General features: G+C 43.9%; 1 protein-coding gene across 1 annotated transcript in view; it reads left to right on the plus strand.

Moving 5' to 3' along the window:
• Window positions 1-18388, plus strand: part of LOC130565183 (immunoglobulin superfamily member 11-like) — a gene marked incomplete at its 3' end in the record, with an annotated part of 195667 nt that overhangs the window by 143433 nt on the left and 33846 nt on the right. Inside the window, exon 3 of the mRNA XM_057351769.1 lies at window positions 10589-10752. Coding sequence (XP_057207752.1) covers window positions 10589-10752 — 164 coding nt within the window. The remainder of the gene's footprint in view (window positions 1-10588; window positions 10753-18388) is intronic.

An 18388-nucleotide genomic window follows, 5' to 3' on the forward strand; every position in this document is an offset into this window, starting at 1 on the left:
TAACCAAGAACTAGAGGAAGCTCTGGTGATTGGGTGAGGAAAAATTGTATACACTCTTTATGGTCCCCAACCTAGAAATGAAGAAGTGAAGTGCAATGACTGACCTGTCCTGAGCCCAGAGGTCTGCCATCCAAAGCTGTGATGTTAAGGGGTCTTTGAAGAGGAACAATTGGGATGCCCAGCTCCTTGGCTACCTCCAGATCCAAGAAGTTTCCAGCTGCTCCAGAGTCGATGAATGCCCCCATCTGGTGACGCTGATTGTTATGTGAAATCGTAGCTCGAATAATAATTCCAAGGGTTACAGAAGGGGAGAGGAGATCTACTCTAGACCCAGTTCCCCTTTTCCTGGACGAGAGCTGGCTTTTCCCGACAAATCGGGGCAGTTGGATCGAAAATGGCCAGAATTACCACAGTATAGGCAGCGGCGTTCCCTCATCCGTCGATCCCTCTCTGCCCGGACGAGTCTGGACCTACCAAGTTGCATTGGTTCCTCCAGATTCCTGGTTCTCAAGAATCGTTCATCAGTTCTGAGGGGCTCCTGGGGGAAATACACACTCGCCCCTCGATCTCGTTCCTGTTGCCGTTCTCTGAGACGAAAGTCTACTCGGATAGCCATCTCGATAAGAGCCTCCAGATAGGGTACAGGATCTCTGAAAGCCAACTCATCATTGAGTTCGGGGCACAAGGCTTGGTAGAATGTAGCCCTAAGTGCTCGTTGATCCCACCCACTCTCTGCAGCCAGGGTGCGAAATTCTATGGCGAACTCCGCCACAGTCCGAGTGCCCTGAGAAAGCTGCAGCAGGCGATACTCCACATCTCCCACGCTGGCCGGGTGATGAAACACCTTCTTCATCTCATCTATAAAACGGCCACTGTCTGCGGTGAGTGTGGATCTCTGCTCCCACAGTGCCGAAGCCCAGGTTAATGCTCTGCCGGTAAGAAGAGTGATCATATAGGCCACTTTGCTGTTCTCCGTGGGAAAGCTACCAGGTTGCAGTTGAAACACCAGGGTACACTGGGTGATAAAGCCACGACATTTCTCCGGGCTACCATCAAACCGTTCCGGTGCTGGAAGTTTCGGCTCTGCCAGGGATGCTATCACCACTTGAGAAGGATTCCTGGACAATTGTTGAGGGTCTGGGGTTGCAGGCGCTGCCGTCTGAAGGCTCAATTGTTGAAGAATCTCGGTGAGTACCTGGTCATGTCGCTGAATGGCTGCTGCTTGTCCTGCAAGGGCAGACAAAATACGATCAACGTTAGAGGGTGGTGCAGCTTCATCCGCTGGATTCATTTTTCTTGGTTCAGTCTTGCTGTAACGAGTCCGCTCCAGGTAGGAATCGAACCCGGTTCTCCCGCTTGTATTGCCACCAGTTTAACCAACTGAGCTAGGTAGTAGGCTTTAACAAATCCAAGAGCAGAGATAGTCAAAACTAGGAGTCAAGAGTTTTCCAGCAACAGGTAGTGTTTACTCGAAAAAGAAGTAACAAAAACAAAAGCAGTATTCCAACAAGGTAAACTTAGAATCCAAAAAACCAATAGATTGCTACAATGTTACCATCCACAACAACAGGTAGCATAGGCTCAAGACTGAACAATGAGTCATAACATGAGTCCCTTTAAATAGGGTTAAAACCCAGGTGTAGCACATCAAGCTTGATTAGAGCATCGTTGAGAAAGAATCTGGACAGGATCGCCCCCTGGTGGCCCGGAGGTAAGCAGCGATCCCATGGAAGGTTCTTACACCTAATGATATATGGGGATTATATATGGAAATTTTACCATAAATAAATCCACTACACTTATTAATATTCCACAGATTTTCCTCTAGAAGGATTTTGAGTCTTATTTTCGTTCACAGTGTAACAATTCTTGACTTGTCTTGTGGTTTACATCAGATATTATCAGATAAACAAAAGAATTGCGTGTGTTATTGTGTTTGGTTTCTCTGAACTCCTTCTTCAGATGGCTCATACTCCTTCACTCTTCCTTTTCTTTTTCTCCCTCATCCCTCCATCACGCCATGATAGACTGTAGATGTGTGTTTAGATCAATGGCTCTCTATATTCAAGACTTTGATGTTTGTTATTGATCTCTGTCCTGCACAAAGGAAGTTGACAGTCGGGAGGTGTGACGGTGGAGGCAGTGAACTTCAAAAGAGATTTCTGCTCTGGATTCAAGAGAAGCATAAGTAGTCGATTCATGGCTTGCATTCTCATCGCCGGTGAACTGGTCGTGTACGGTGTATGAAAAGAATATTCAGGCTACTTGACCCAGGGTTTAGGATTTGAAACGCAGTCATTGTGTGATGAATGGAGAGGATATTGAAGCTCTTTCACAGATTCGAGTCACAGGTCGTGTTGCCGTTCTGAACTATGAATATTCACTGTCGTGTATAAAGATCATGTTGTGTATGCACACACACACAAACCCACAAAACTCTTGTGCATCCGTCCACGTCTGCAGAAACACAGAAGTTTAATATTGTCTTCTGCGTACTAGTCAACAGCATCAGGAAACATCGTACATCCGCGATCGCGGTTTGGTAAATGAAAGTCATTAATCAAAACTCTCACATGAGTCTCATTACACACCGGAGCAAAGCATCCGCTCATAACACATCCCAAACAAACACCAGCTTCACCACCGGTTAGCTCAGATTTATCTTCATGACAGCCGAACATGAGGTGTTTCAGCCGAGACAACACTTTCCCAAGACAAAATCTGATAAAAATGCTAATTCTGCTAACGTGTGTGCAAAAAAGCGTGAGCTGAGGTGGCATCTGCCTCGTAAAACCCTGAGAGAGAAACTTAAGAGTAAATCAAGGCGCGGCACATGCTTCTTAATACTGCAGGAACTCTCTCTTCGCCATTACTGTAAGAGCCTCATTAGAGATCCTGAAGCGTGGCCGAGAGAGCCCCTGACCCAACCGAACATATATTCATCTTTATCAAAAACTCCTAAATGGATCCTCATAAATAACATTAACTACAAAATAGATGTTCCCATGTAGTCATTTATTTTTTACTAGACTGAACTAGAAACTCACCAGAAACTCCAGCTTTTAAAGGTTAAACTAAATACTGAATCTGTACTTTGGGAAAGCTGCTTGTCAAGTTACTGAAGGAGTGTTAACTCTTTGCTCAACAGAGTTTCTGTAAAATCAAAGTGGCCAGACATTTTTCATGGCCCAGAATATTTTGTTGTATGAATATACAGCCACGGAAAAAAATTATTAGACCATTCCAAAATTATTTTCAGTTTTTCTGGATGTACAGTACTATTTATAGGTATGTGTTTAGGTAAATGATCGTTTTTGTTTCATTCTGTGAACTAACAACAATATTTTTTATCAAATTTCAAATAAAAACCTTGTTACTTTTTGCATTTATTTGCAGAAAATGAAAACTGGAGAAACAGGTGCATTTTTTTTTGTATTTTTTTAGACCTCAAATTTTTCAAAGAAAACAAGTTCATATTCACTTTTAAGTAATACAACAAGTCATAACAAGTCATATTTCTACATGTATTTAGGAAAAGTGATAATCTTGATTTTGTCACAGTTTTCATGTGTTTTGTCATGCTGTCAGTCTTTCACATTGCTGTTGGATGACTTTGTCACTCCTGATGTATGATTTTGTTGAAATTCAACAGACACTAGACTGGAATGGACACAATCTATCTAGAAATGCTAATTAAACAAATCTCTTAATTTTTCCAACCCTTTGTCAACACTTGAAAATGGGTGCGTCTCGTTAAAAAAAATGAAACGTAATCTTAGAATATTTTTAAATATTTATTTTAGGAGCTGAACTCAGAAGTTGTGTCACAGACACCAGGCATCCAGTCAGGTCATGACCTCTGACTTCTGCTCACGAGGTCGGGCAGAGTTCACCCAAGTGTTTCCCTCAAAGTGAGAGATTAAAAGTGCTTTTCAACCCTGCCAAAAAAGACTAGCTGACATCATGTCAGTGATTCTCTGGTTAATACAGGTGAGAGTGTTGACGAGGACAAGGCTGGAGATCACTCTGTAATGCTGATTGAATTAGAATAACAGACTAGAAGCTTTGAAAGGAGGGTGGTGCTGGAAATCATTGTTCTTCCTCTGTTAACCATGGTTACCTGCAAGGAAACATGTGCAGTCATCATTGCTTTGCACATAAAGGGATTCATAGGCAAGGCTATTGCTGCTAGTAAGATTGCACCTACATCAACCATTTATTGGATCATTAGAAACTTCAAGGAGAGAGGTTCAATTGTTGTGAAGAAGGCTTCAGGGCGCCCAAAAAAGTCCAGCAAGCGCCAGGATCATCTTCTACAGTTGATTCAGCTGCTAGATCGGGGCACCACCAGTGCAGAGCTTGCTCAGGAATGGCAGCAGGCAGGTGTGAGTGCATCTGCATGCACAGTGAGGCGAAGACTTTTTGAGGATGGTCTGGTGTCAAGAAGGGCAGCAAAGAAGCCACTTCTCTCTAGGAAAAACATCAAGGACAGACTGATATTCTGCAAAAGGTACAGGGATTGGACTGCTGAGGACTGGGGGTAAAGTCATTTTCTCTGATGAATCCCCTTTCCGATTGTTTGGGGCATCCAGAAAAAAGATTGTCCAGAGAAGAAAAGGTGAGCGCTATAATCAGTCCTGTGTCATGCCAACAGAAAAGCAACCTGAGACCATTCATGTGTGGGGTTGCTTCTCAGCCAAAGGGAGTGGGCTCACTCACAATTTTGCCTAAGAACACAGCCATAAACAAAGAATGGTACAAAAACATCCTCGGAGAGCAACTTCTCCCAACCATCCATGAACAGTTTGGTGATGAACAATGCCTTTACATGGGTACATGATGTCACTATTCCAAGTGCTTTTAATAACCTCCCCCCAAAGGAATAAGCCAAAAAAGGGGCGAGGCCTTCCTTAGAGAAGAGGAAGAGCCACTGGAGTAGTGTTTGGTTATCAGAGATTATAAACATTTGACTGAGCTACGCGCTAAACTACTTTCACTTTCATCACATTGCTACAGCTGGTAATAAGAATTTCGCTACACACATTCTAAGATAACCAATGGTCAAATAACAGCTTCCATGACTTTAATATCGGCTGTGAAAGCTGTTCTGTGTAATATACTGATATTGTGTGTGTGCGCGTGTACGTGTATGTGTGTGCGCGCGCATAGCCTACCTCTAAAACACTTCTATGAAACGTTCTTTGAAGTCCTGCTTGCAAATGTCTCCTAGTCAATCTGCTTGTTTTATTATCCAACTCGGGTCCAATATAAAAAGGCAAAACTAACGCTTCTCTTATTAGTGTTAATTAATATAACCGGTCTGACCCAATCGGTCCGGTGTCATCTCCCTCGCCATAGTAGGAAACAAATTGTAGTCAAAAAAGTTGACGCCATTGTTACTGGTTATTGCTAAAAGCCAAAGTTTATGAATACACGTGCACTGAGAGGGGCACCGACCAATCACAACAGCCTGAGAAGCGGAAGCTCGCTGATATGGTATGGGTGGGACATCTTCACACACTCTAAGCGGGGAACCAATCACGACAGACCTGGTCAGCTTTACAAATCAGAGCGTTTCGGACAGAGGGACTTTATATAGACCGGAAGAGATCCAGTCATTTTGTTAGAAGAGGGACAGCGGTGAACAATAGACTTGAAATATGTGAAATATAAAGCATTTTTTTTAAATTAGAAACATGAACATCCATGGTTAAACACCCAAAAAACATCATCAAAGCCTCAAAAACAGCAAAAGACTGGCTCCTTTAACTTATGTAAAATTCATCATTTAATGTTATTCCAAAGAAATAACAATCTTTACTTTTTAATGTAACCTGAAGCAGTTTTCCATTTCGCTCAATGACACAAAAAGCTGCTAAAGTTTAATACAGAGGGTCTCTGCAGACCACCTGCTCCTATTCAGCTCTGATTCAATGACTTCAGGGTCACAGAGTCGAACAAAACCACAAATAAAAAAGTGTAAGTGAATCTGATAAACTGTCCCGCCCGTCAGAGGTCTGTGAGTCACTGTGAGACGCAGGAAAGGCCCTTAGACCTGCAGGACATCTCACTCCTCCAGAAAGCCTAGAGAAGCTGCTCACCAGCGTGAAGATGGAGGTGTTGTGAGTGAGAGGATATTTTTATTCTCACAATATGGCCGTCCTGCCAAACATTCTGGGATATCGGCCAAACGTAAGGAGGGCGAGCCAGGTAACGGCCGTCTACCTGCGGGAGAGAGCTCAGATCATGACACCATTAAAGAGCTGGGTACACAAACACATGAAAGATGATGATAGGTTTCTCTTTTACGTCTCAGGAGACTTAATGGATACATCTAAAAGTATATTGCTATGATCATGCTGGAACAGATCATGTAGCGGTTAAACACTAATCCTGGTGTGATGGTATTGTTCACTGTTTCAGCTGAGTAAGAGCTCTCACAGACGGAATCTGTAAGAATAACCTTTGAGTTTATTTCTGCGGTTCAGGTACAGAATCACTTACAATGATTTTCAGCTTTTTTATGACATCATTTCCTGTGGAGTAAGTTTCTGTATATAGTGTGTAACCTGTGCAAACTTTTCTAAACGCTGGCTAGAATTAAATGATCCTTTATAGTGTGTTGTGTCTTTTTAAGTAGCATGACTCATTTCAGGCAAAAGCTTCACATTTTAAAATTATTAACACATGTCAATTATCAAAGTTTTTGATAAAAAAAACATGTGCACGAGTCACTGGTCACATCAGAGCAAAAGACACAGGTGATACATGTTAACTGTGTGTGCGTGCGTGCGTGTGCGTGCGTGCGTGTTGTTCACAGATGGGGTGCTTTTTAATGATTTTGTCAGTGTAACACATTTGTACATCAAGATAGAACAGAAGACAATTGCACAACCTGAGAGAGAAAGTGCTTATCTCCACGCCAGGGTCTGAGCAGACGTACAGACTTTTGCTTGTCCGAGTGCTGCATGTTTTCAAGATCATTTGTGACCCTGGACAACAAAACTTTATGCATAATTTTTTCTAAATCGCGATTTATACATAATCTTAAAGATGAATACATAAGCTTTCCATTGATGTATGGTTTGTTAGAATAGGACAATATTAGTCTGAGATAGAACTATGTAAAACTCTATAATCTGAGGGTGCAAAATATCTAAATATTGAAAAAATCGCCTTTTAAGTTGTCCATCAGAGGCGCTGTAGCAGGCCGTTGTTATGAAAAAACAGGTTTGTTTTAACGCTCTCTATAGGCTAATCGCTGTAATGACATTGTGGAGAGTAGATGAATCTGAAAGCTGAAATTTTAAGCTTTACAGAGATTCCAAACTTGGGTAATTCCCAAACAGCAGACAACAGCGAGTGAAGTTTGTAGGCGTGTACTGTATCTGGACATTTCTGTTTGCGATTTTGCTGCATCCACTCACAAAAATAAAGTTTTGATATATTATGGTTGGAAATTTACAAAATATCTTCATGGAACATGATCTTGGGCATAGCTAGACACCTTTTACCAGGGCACGTGCTCCAGTATAAATCTGCTGTGCCCCAGTATAAATTTTAAGTTTAAGTTTTAACAATTTACTTTATTTGTCAGTGTAATCATTTACATTGATATTAAATGCAAAAACGGATCTGTATGCAATAATAACCTAATTCACGCTTGTAAAAGCGACGCAGTCGCACTTTAACCGGTCCGAAAACACCAACTCGTTCCATACTTTGGCGCAGAAATCCATGTCCACGCGCATCTGTGTGTTTCTTTGCAACAACTGCAGCACTTATTTGAACTCGATCATTAATAGCCCCTGTAGATGGACATCAGAATTTGATTGTGCAAAGCAGGGAGATGGAAGCAGAAAGGCGAGATGACGAATTTGAGGGAGGTAAGACTTGATAAACAAACTACTGTACATCCCCAGCCAGTCAGGTCTCAGACATTAGAGGAAAATGTTTGTCAAGTAACTATGGCTGAGATAACTACGTGCTAGCCTATTATAGGCAGTAAAGTTTAATGCAGTAGGGTACAGTTGGTTCAAAAAATGAACCAACTTTGTTCGGCTGTGAAACCAATTTTTTTTTGACTGGTTTCTTGAAATATTGTAATTGTAAATTCTTGAAAATATGTAATAATTGATTGTTATCATTGCGTAATGTAGAATGAATGTCGACATGCAAGAAAAAAATCTCTCTGCCTTCATAAGTATGTTGAAGATGTTGACTTTTTTATGTATTTTAAATACATAAGAGTTTACCTTCCCCGGTATTGTTGCACTGTAGGAATAGGGGTTTAAGCAAGGGAAGTTTTTATAGTGCATTGTGTTGCGTACTTCTTGCACACAGCAGATTTTTATGAAAAAAGTGATAGAAAAAGTAATGGGGGCCTGGGCCCCAGTAGAGTTTTAGGTCTAGCAACGCCCCTGGTCTTTACCAGAGGCGGCCTTTGCAATTCGGAGGCCCGTTTCAAAGAAACAGTTGGAGGCCCCCCATTTATTTTATTAACACTATATTTAACATTTTTATATTTCGGCCAGTAGCGTATTAAACAAATTCTATCCACCATGTATTTTATTTGTTTAAACAGAACTATTTTACAATTACTAAAAGATTATTTTTATAGAAATAAAGTACATTTAGTTCTGTCGGACATGGTAGATGAATTTAGCCGCGTCTGCTCCAAAAAAAAGCGTGCGCTGTGCAGTTTCTTTTTAAAGTCAGGCACATCAGGTAGATGGCGGAAACAAAAGGGCAAGAGTAGGGTTGTTAGTATTTCATTCGTTTAATATCAGGGAATTTGTCTTGGTTATATTGTTATTGTGTATTTATTTAAATAACAATTATTTTCTTTTATGTTGTAACGCTTACGTTATGTAATATCCATCTTATTCGTTTTTATTCATAAAACTACGTCAAATATAAGCGGGTTTGTCAGAGTACTGTTTTATTGTTTATGGATTATTTGTAGGAATAAAAATGAGCAAACATTTTGAGCATAATTTTGTTAAAAGAAAATGTAAGCTGTAAAGATCTAATGTTAAAGATCAAAAATGTTGTCAAAAGTTTATTAGTCGGTGGAGAACATATTCATCCCTAAATAATACAAATAGCATATTTTCCCACTACGACATTTAGAACAATCTGAGTGCTGCAAAAGCTCTGAGAAGATTTCCTTTAGCCAGCGATCTCATAACCTTGTGTTTAATGGCATGGTGGCATATAGTTCAATTAAAAATAGCTCTTACAGGATTTTTTTGCCCCTATCTTGAAACTAAAGTTTTTTTAAAGTTTCTTTTTTAAATAATTTTGACGACACTTGAAATATTGTAATTGTAAAGTCCCCTTAACATTTAACCCTGGTGCATGCGCTGTGTGATGGCAAGCGAAAATTCTCTTTTTCGAGTGTAAGCTGAGGCCCCTTCTGTTGTGAGGCCTGTTTCAATTGAAACATAGCAAAAGCCGCTACTAATCTTTACTTAATGTCCTAATAATTTTGGGCATAAAAGAAAAATAGATAATTTTGACCCATTCAATGTTTTGTTGGCTATTGCCACAAATATTGCTGTGATCCAGGGTCACATTTGAGATTTATACAGTAGATTTCACATCTGAAAAAGAGGTGTACTCTTTTTTTTCTGTGCGTACATTCGTTCTATGAATCACTTGTACGCACTTTTAGAAATTATCTTCAAATCAAATTTAGGACGGTTTTACACAGCATTTTATAAATGAGGCCCCGGGTCTCTCTCTGTGTGTGTGTGTCTCATTCTCTCTCTTTTTCAGTCTCTCTCTTTTTTGGGTTAGTCTCATTTGCATTAATACACATAAATGTAGACATTTGTTTTGAGAATGAAAGCATGAGATGCTCTTCTCTCTCAAACCCCTGCAGGTGCCTCCAGGCCGAGCGAGGTGACTTTTACAATTAAAGCAGAGAGAGAGATAGAAGTGCAAACTCAACGAAACACAGAGAAAGTGTGCGAGAGTGGGTCACTGAAACAAACATTGTGTTGTTCTCTGTAGAAACACACACACACACCTGGATGCCTGGATGTGATTTAGACCTCAGTCTCATGACTGTTTGATTCTATATTGTGTTACTGAGACGTGGAACTATGAGCCAGTCATCTGTCCACCAATCAGAAGCTTTTTAATTATGTAAAACACTAATCCAGTTGAAATATACAGAAATCAATGTTGAAGTGAATCACTTGTTAAAATCATGTTCATTCATATAATTTTTTTGATTCATGACTTCCCTGCAGAGATTTAATCCAGTTACTGTAAAATGTCAAGATTGTAAATCATGTTGATTGTATTTGAGGTAATCTCACCATGAAAACAGGACGTTAAAGATCATCAGCGTGTGCTGTGAGGAATCATGTTGAAGTCAGTGTTGTGTTGAGAAGACAGATGCTGATCACACCACAAACAACACTGACACTAATTCAATAACGTTCAGTCATGTCTAAAAATAAATCTGAAATGAAAACAGATGAACAAACAGACATGAATGAATGAAGGAATAATCAACAGACTGTGTGTTTCTCTCTGCTGTCCGTGTGTTCATTCGGTTGTGTGTTTCCCTCTGCAGTGTGTGTCCAGACTCTGGAGGTGACAGTGAGTCAGAGCAGTGTTCAGGTGGCCAGAGGTCAGGCGGTCATCTTGCCGTGTACATTCACCACCAGTGCTGCTCTCAATAATCTCTACATCATATGGATGGTTACACCCCTCGCCAACGCCAACCAACCAGAGCAGGTAATAAATCAACACCCAACACAAGGAGCTTTTACAAAAAACACTATTTGCAAACCACAGATTTTTTTATCTGTTTTGATCGTTATTTTTAAAAATGATACCATAAAGTTCTTGTAGTGTGTTTGTTTAAGTGAAAGTGATGTGAGGCCAAGTATGGTGTTCCATACTCGGAATTTGAGCTCTGCATTTAACCCATCCAAGTGCACACACACAGCAGTGAGTAACACACACACCGTGAACACACACCCAGAGCAGTGATGTCATGGCTCTGCCTCACTTAGTCATGTTTTTCTTGACCTAGTGGCAGAACCATGATAGAACCTCTTGTTTTATGTGGAGAGATACAGTTTTGGCATTCCATATACTCCCTCTCTCCGGTGTGGCGTCTCTGTTCCCGCCCTTTTGTCTCGTTATTGCTTGTTAATTAGTTCATGTCCCGCACCTGTCCCCTTCTTGATTTAGTCCCCTTTATATAGTCCTCTTGTTTCATTATCCTGTGCTGGTTCATTGTCGTTTGTCTGGTGAGTGCCTGTTCTGTGTTAGTCTAGTCTAGTGTAGTCATTTGTAGTTCATGTTATGTTAATCTTAGTCTTGTTAGGTGTATTTAGTCTTAGTCCTGTCCTGTTGGAGATTCCCCTGTTTTGTTTTGTTACCCCCACGTGGGTCTTTGTTTTGTATTTATATTTTATTAAATGTCTTGTTAACCCCTTATCCGCTGTCTGGGTCCTCTGTACTGTGTCCTTGTTCCCTCACCATTCATGACAAGTGAGCTCTGGGTGTGTGCTAATAAAATGCATATATTAAAATTCATGCATATATTAAAATAAATCAAATATAATCATGCACAACATTTGTTAATTACAGACTAATTCAAATGAGACTTTGTTGCATTGAAATTTGAAAAACCTCAGAAGATAAGAAGTGTAAAGTGTTATTTTTAGTATTTTCTCATTAGAGATGGTTGTGCTGAGACATCTGTTTCTACATCACAAACATTTACACTCTCATGCTGTTGTGTTTTTTAGTCTGGAATGAATTTACACCTGCTATGGTACACCTAATAATAATAATTATTATTATTTGAGTAATGAGTGAGTAGAGTAGCAGAGTGATCTTGGAAGTGAATTCCATAATTTGGGTGCAACAGTACAACATGATCTACCCCCCATGGAGGAGAGACGATACCGAGGGACAGAGAGGAGACTGGAGTCAGAAGACCAAAGTGAGTGAGACGGAGTATAAGGGAGGAGCAAGTCACTGAGATATCGAGGAGCCAAACCATGCAGACATTTAAAAGTTGGCAGGAGAATTTTAAATTTGTTAAGATATGCCACTGGTAGCCAGTGCAGATCAGCCAAAATAGGGGTGATATGGGCAGAACGTTTGGTGCGGGTGAGTATCCGTGCAGCAGAGTTTTGAATGTACTGCAATTTGGCAATGGAGGTGGCGGGTAGTCCAATGAAAAGAGCGTTACAGTAACCAAGTCGTGATGAAACAAAAGCATGTATAACCGTTTCTGTGAATCTTTTACACTAGTGAATGATCGAAGCTCAGCAATACGACGTAGATGGTAAAATGGTGATTTAGAAATGGAGTTGATATGAGACTGAAAGGAGAGGTAGGAATCGAAAATGATACTCAACTCAACTCAACTTTATTTATAAAGTGCTTTTACAATTTTCATTGTTACAAAGCAGCTGTACATGAGACATATTGACTATAAGCAAAATAATTAAAGTTGTACCTGCAAAAACAAGAAAAGGTTGAAAACACAGAAGACAACCATACCCACATACAAAACACTCCACACACACAATATGCACACGTACTAACACACATAGACATAGAGACACACACACGGATACCCACGCACGCACGCACACACACACAACACACACACACACACACATGTACGTACACAGACAAGTACGCACACACACACACACACACACACACACACACACACACACACACACACACACACACACACACACACACACGCTCCAGTGTAGAAGAGCACACATTATAGATAAAGGAGAGAGAAGCACAGGTCAAATATAACAGACTATAAATCCTATAGAAATATTAATTAAGAAAACTTTAAAATTCTAAGAAGCCCCCGGTCAGGCAATAGTGCTAAACAGTATGCAAATGGTGGCGAGGAACCCAAAACTCTAATCGAGAAAAAAAACTCAGGAGAACCCAGGCCCAACCAGGGGATTCCAGTTCCCTCTGGCAAAAGCTGCTGCCTCTGCACAGCCTCAGAGAGCTTTGCACAACAAGGCTAAATAAAATAAAAAACTTAATAATAAAATAAGATTATTATCATTAATAATCTAATAGCATTTGAAATTTTGTGGTGAAAACATGTCAAGAGACGCGTCCTTCTTTATCCAGCTCTATCATCTCAGCTCTTGTCAGGTCCCCACTTCCATTCTCCGCTCTACCATCAGGTCAGGCCATGAACTGCATCCTGCTCGCTGTGGTAACCTTGGAACAATGAGACAAGACTGGCTGAGAGTAGTGTACTGTTCTTGTACTCTTTGATGCAAGGGCAAGCAGACAGTTGGTTAAGCCATACTGTCTGCTCCCTGACCTGGGCCCCAGCGAGTCAAGTTTTAGCATTAGCATTAAGACTTTTTGCCATATTTCTAGACAGGATGGAAGTCCCAGCCCAGGAGGGATGGAGACCATCTCGTTTCAACAGGTCAGGTCTGCCCTCAAAACTCTTCCAGTTATTTATAAAAACTATATCATTCTGCAGGCACCACTCAGACAACCAGCCATTTAGTGATGATAATCTGCTATAAATCTCATCACCACGATAAGCATTGAGGGGGCCAGAGAATATTACAGTGTCTGACATCATGCTTGCGAGCTCACACACCTCTTTAATGTTATCTTTTGTGATCTCCGATTGACGGAGTCGAACATCATTTGTGCCGACGTGAATGACAATCTTACTGAATTTACGATTAGCCTTAGCCAGCACATTTAAATTTGACTTGATGTCAGGCGCTCTGGCTCCCGGTAAACATTTGACTATGGTGGCTGGTGCCTCTATGTTAACGTTCCGAACAATAGAATCACCGATAACTAGGGCACTTTCAGCAGGTTTCTCAGTCGGTGCGTCACTGAGCGGGGCAAACCTGTTCGAGACTGTAATCGGAACGGTCGAGTGATGTTTTGTCCTGCGACTACGCCGTCTCACAGTCACGAAGTTTCCCAGCTGCGGGGGATTTTCAACCGGAACCGAGCTGTGTGCACTAATGTTGCTCGCATCCAAAGTGTTTTCTATCGTCGTTAAACCCTTACTATCCTCAAATAAAGATTGGATGCGAGACTCTAATTCTAAGATCTTCTCTGTCAGCCTAACTATTTCCCTGCATTTATCGCATATAAAACCCTCGCAGCTGACAGAGAAGGCTAAGCTAAACATATGACATGAGGTGCAAGTAACAATAATAGGAATAGAAGCCATAACTCACCGGATTTGAAGTGCAATTCCAACTTACCAAGGTTGCTCGATGGATCGTAGTATACTCGCTTAAAAAGAGAAACAGTTAGCACACAAGACAAACCAGAGGCAAGATGATATTCCACAGTGTGAACAGAAAGCAAGCTAAGACGCTATTGCTATGCTAACGGCGTTAAGTTAAATATCACTTTTGGTTTAGACTCTTCCAAGTAAATAACAGGAACAGGGTTATTGAGATATCAGGATAAGTTAGCAACGACAATAATAATTAACGATAATAAAATACACTAATATTAGAGCGAAGTGGTAAGCGCACTGATACAAACAAGCCGCCGGCAGCGATGCAGGAAACAGGAAAACAGGAAGCAGGAAAAAATAACCAACCAACCAGTCTCCCACCAGACAATACTCTTCTTAAGATACCAAGGTTTTTAACAGTAACTGATGGAGTCAGGAGAGTGCCAGTGATGTTACAGACACAGTCAGAAGGAATTTTGGAAGTAAGGGACGGAGTACCAATAATAATTAACTCTGTCTTCTCCATATTGAGTTTAAGAAAATTAGAGTAGAGCCATGCTTTTATTTCATCCACGCAATCTTTCTCCACAAGATTTTTCCAACTTGGTGGTCAAATGATGGCCTACATGTTGTATAGATCTGAATATCATACACATAAAAATGATAGTGAAGGCCATGGCGATGTAAAATCTGACCCAGTGGTAATATGTATATGATAAATAATAATGGCCTGAGCACAGATCCCTGGGGGGGGCGCCTTGCTTCAGGGGGGCAGTGGGAGATCGTCTTGGTTACGGATGTAACCTCAGTTCCCTGATGGAGGGAACGAGACGTTGTGTCGAGCCGACAGATGGGGTTCTCTCTTGAGAACCTATCAACTTCTGACTAGTTTAGAAAAGGCCAATCAAATTGGTGAATGAAATTTGCATGCCGGACTCCGCTCCCAGAAATCCGGGTATAAAGGGGAGACGGCGTGCTGCATTCATTCACCTTTTGGTCTGAGGAGCCTGAGCATCCCTCGACCGCTGCGGCGGGCGGCCAGCATTGTGGCAAGAAGGACACAACGTCTCGTTCCCTCCATCAGGGAACTGAGGTTACATCCGTAACCAAGATGTTCCCTTTCTGTCGGTCTCTCGACGTTGTGTCGAGCCGATAGATTGGGTTCCTATGGAAAACGCCACAGCGCTGTGCCGCGTCACAATCTCTAGCGGAGCGACGCTGACTGGCCTGGGTGAGTCAGACGTGAGCGCTAGCACGAAATTGTAACTGTCCAGTGGAGAGGTAGGGTGGGAGAAAAAGGTGGGAAGCCCCTGCCATCGGCCGTCACCGGCGGAGGCCTAGATTCTCTAACAGCGAGAAGCCGCCCGGCACCGTAAGGGCCACTGGGTAAGCATTATTCCCCCTGGGGGGAAAACGCTACACAGAGCACTACCTACCATAGGTAGGAATTAGTGGAGACTACCGGCTGCCGGTCCTACACGCAGGATGCGGGCTGACACCGGTTCCACGCGTAGGTATTAGAACCTCGCGAAGGTGTTGGGCGTAGCCCAACCCGCAGCTCTGCAGATGTCTGCCAGAGAGGACATGAGCCAGTGCCCATGAGGAGTGTGCCCTCACTCCTAATGGGCAGGGGCGATCTTGAGATCGGTATGCCGTAGCGACCGCATCCACGATCCAGTGCACCAGCCTCTGTTTGGAGACAGCCCTCCCCTTCTGCTGACCTCCAAAACAGACAAAGAGCTGCTCAGAGCTTCTGAAGCTCTGCGTGCGGTCCAAGTAGAGGCATGTGCATAGAGTGCATGTACTGGACACAACACGGATGGGGTTGGGTCTTCCTCCCCAGTGGGGAGCGCCTGCAGGTTCAACACCTGGTCTCTAAGGGGAGTGGTGGGAACTTTGGGCACGTAGCCGGGCCGGGGTCTCAGGATAACGTGAGAATCACCGGGCCCATGTTCTAGGCAATCTGTGGCAATCTGCTTGTAGGTCCCCTACCCTCTTGGAGGTGAGCGCTATCAGGAGAGCTGTCTTTATCGTGAGGTGAGAAAGAGCGGCAGCTCCGAGGGGCTCGAAGGGGGGGGGGTGGCTCTTGAGACCCTCCACCTAGGTCGTAAGAGGGTATGGACCACGGGTGAGGTAGCCTTCTCGCGCCCCTTAGGAACCTAATGACCAGGTTGTGCTGTCCCAGAGGCTTCCCAGCGGCTTCCCAGCAACTGGGTCGTGATGAGCGGCCATAGCGGCTACATACACTCCCAGTGTGGAGGGGGGAGAGGTTACTCTCCAGTCTCTCTTGACGTTCCCAATCTAGCAACTCCACGGGTCTTCTCTTCGAGAAGAGCACCAGGACGAGAAGAGGCGCCACTTATGGGCGTCTAGCCGCCTAGTGGCCAAGGCCCTAGCCTGAGTTATGTCCCAACCACCGCAGGGGGTGGGCCCTCAGGATCTCCTTGTCCCGTCCAGACATGGAAGTTCCAGGAATCTGCCTGGGATGCCATAACGTGCCCCTTCCCCTGGGAAAGCAGGTCCTTCGCCAGGGGGATCGGCCAGGGGGGAGTTGTTGTCAAGAGCCTTAGCTCCGAGAGCCAAGTCCGGTTGTGCCAATAGGGTGCAACTAGTACCAATTGATGCTCCTGTTCCCTGGCCTTGCACAAGACCTGTGCAATGAGGCTCACTGGGGGGAAGGCGTACTTCCGCTTACCCCACGGCCAGCTGTGCACTAGGGTATCTGTGCCGAGGGGTCCCTCGGTCAGGGAGTACCAAAGCGGGAAATGGGAGGAGTCCGGGGAGACAACAGGTCCACCTGCACCCGGCCAAACTGCTCACATATGAGCCGGACTGTGCGTTGATGGAGTCGCCACTCTCCGTGAGGCGTCGACTGACGAGAGAGCGCGTCGGCTGTCTGGTTCAGGTCGCCTAGGATATGTGTGGCTTGCAGGGAGCTGATCACCTGCTGAGGAGGCGTTGGGCGAGTCGTGTTTGAGCAAATGCCACCCTGTCGATTGATATACGCCACGGCAGTTATGCTGTCCGACCGGACCAGCACGTGCTTGCCCTGCATGAGAGGCTGCAGCCTCTTCAGTGCAAGTAGCACAGCCAACAACTCTAGGCAGTTGATATGCCAATGTAGGCGGGGGCCCGTCCACCGCCCCAACACTGCGTGCCCGTTGCACACGACACCCCAACCCTGCAGGGAGGCACCATCGTCCCACATCGGGGGACCCTGTCTGCCACAAAAGGTCATTGAAGACCAGGGGGTTAGGGTGCGTCGGCAGAGAGGCGTGATGACCATACGCCTGCTGCCGGTGTGCCACACTCTCCAGGGAACCCGACTCTGTAGCCAGTGTTAGAGTGGTTCTATGTGCATCGACCCGAGGGGGACCACCCCCACCGAGGATGCCATGTGCCCAGGAGCCTCTGAAATAGTTTCAGGGTGGCCGCTGACTGCCTGAAGTGTTTAAGACAGTTCAACACTGACTTAGCGTGCTCGAGTCAGTCACGCTGTCATGGAGACAGAGTCGAGTTCCATACTGAGAAAGAGGATGCTCTGCACATGAAAGAGCTTGCTCTTTTCTCTGTTGACCTGTGGTCCTAACCGATCTAGGTGCCGGAGCACTAGGTCCCTGTGTGTACACAACAGATCTCGCGAGTGTGCCCAGATGAACCAGTCGTCGAGATAGTTAGTACCCGCACACCTCTCTCCCCGTGGGGAGTGAGGGTGGCTTCCACGATCTTCGTGAAGACTCGTGGGGACAGGGACAGACCGAAAGTTAGGATTCTGTACTGATATGCGCGCCCTCGAAAACGAGACATGAAAGTAAGCATCCTTCAGGTCGATTGTCATGAACCAATCTTGACATCTGGTAGATGCCAGGATGCACTTCTGCGTGAGCATCCTGAACGGCAGCTTGAGTACCTGTCCAGGGTACGCAGATCTAGCAACCCCCCTTTTGGGGACGATGAAGTACGGGCTGCAGAACCCGTTGAACATCTTGGCTAGAGGAACGAGCATGATCGCTTGCCAGAGGGGTGGTGACCCTGGCCCGAAGCACGGGAGCATCCTAGCCTCTCACTGAGGTAAGGGGATGTCCCAAACTTGACCGGGCGTCTGGTGAGTTGTATCGCGTAGTTGAGACGGATCGTATC

The sequence above is a fragment of the Triplophysa rosa genome, linkage group LG14, assembly GCF_024868665.1.
Source record: "Triplophysa rosa linkage group LG14, Trosa_1v2, whole genome shotgun sequence".
Taxonomy (NCBI): domain Eukaryota; kingdom Metazoa; phylum Chordata; class Actinopteri; order Cypriniformes; family Nemacheilidae; genus Triplophysa; species Triplophysa rosa.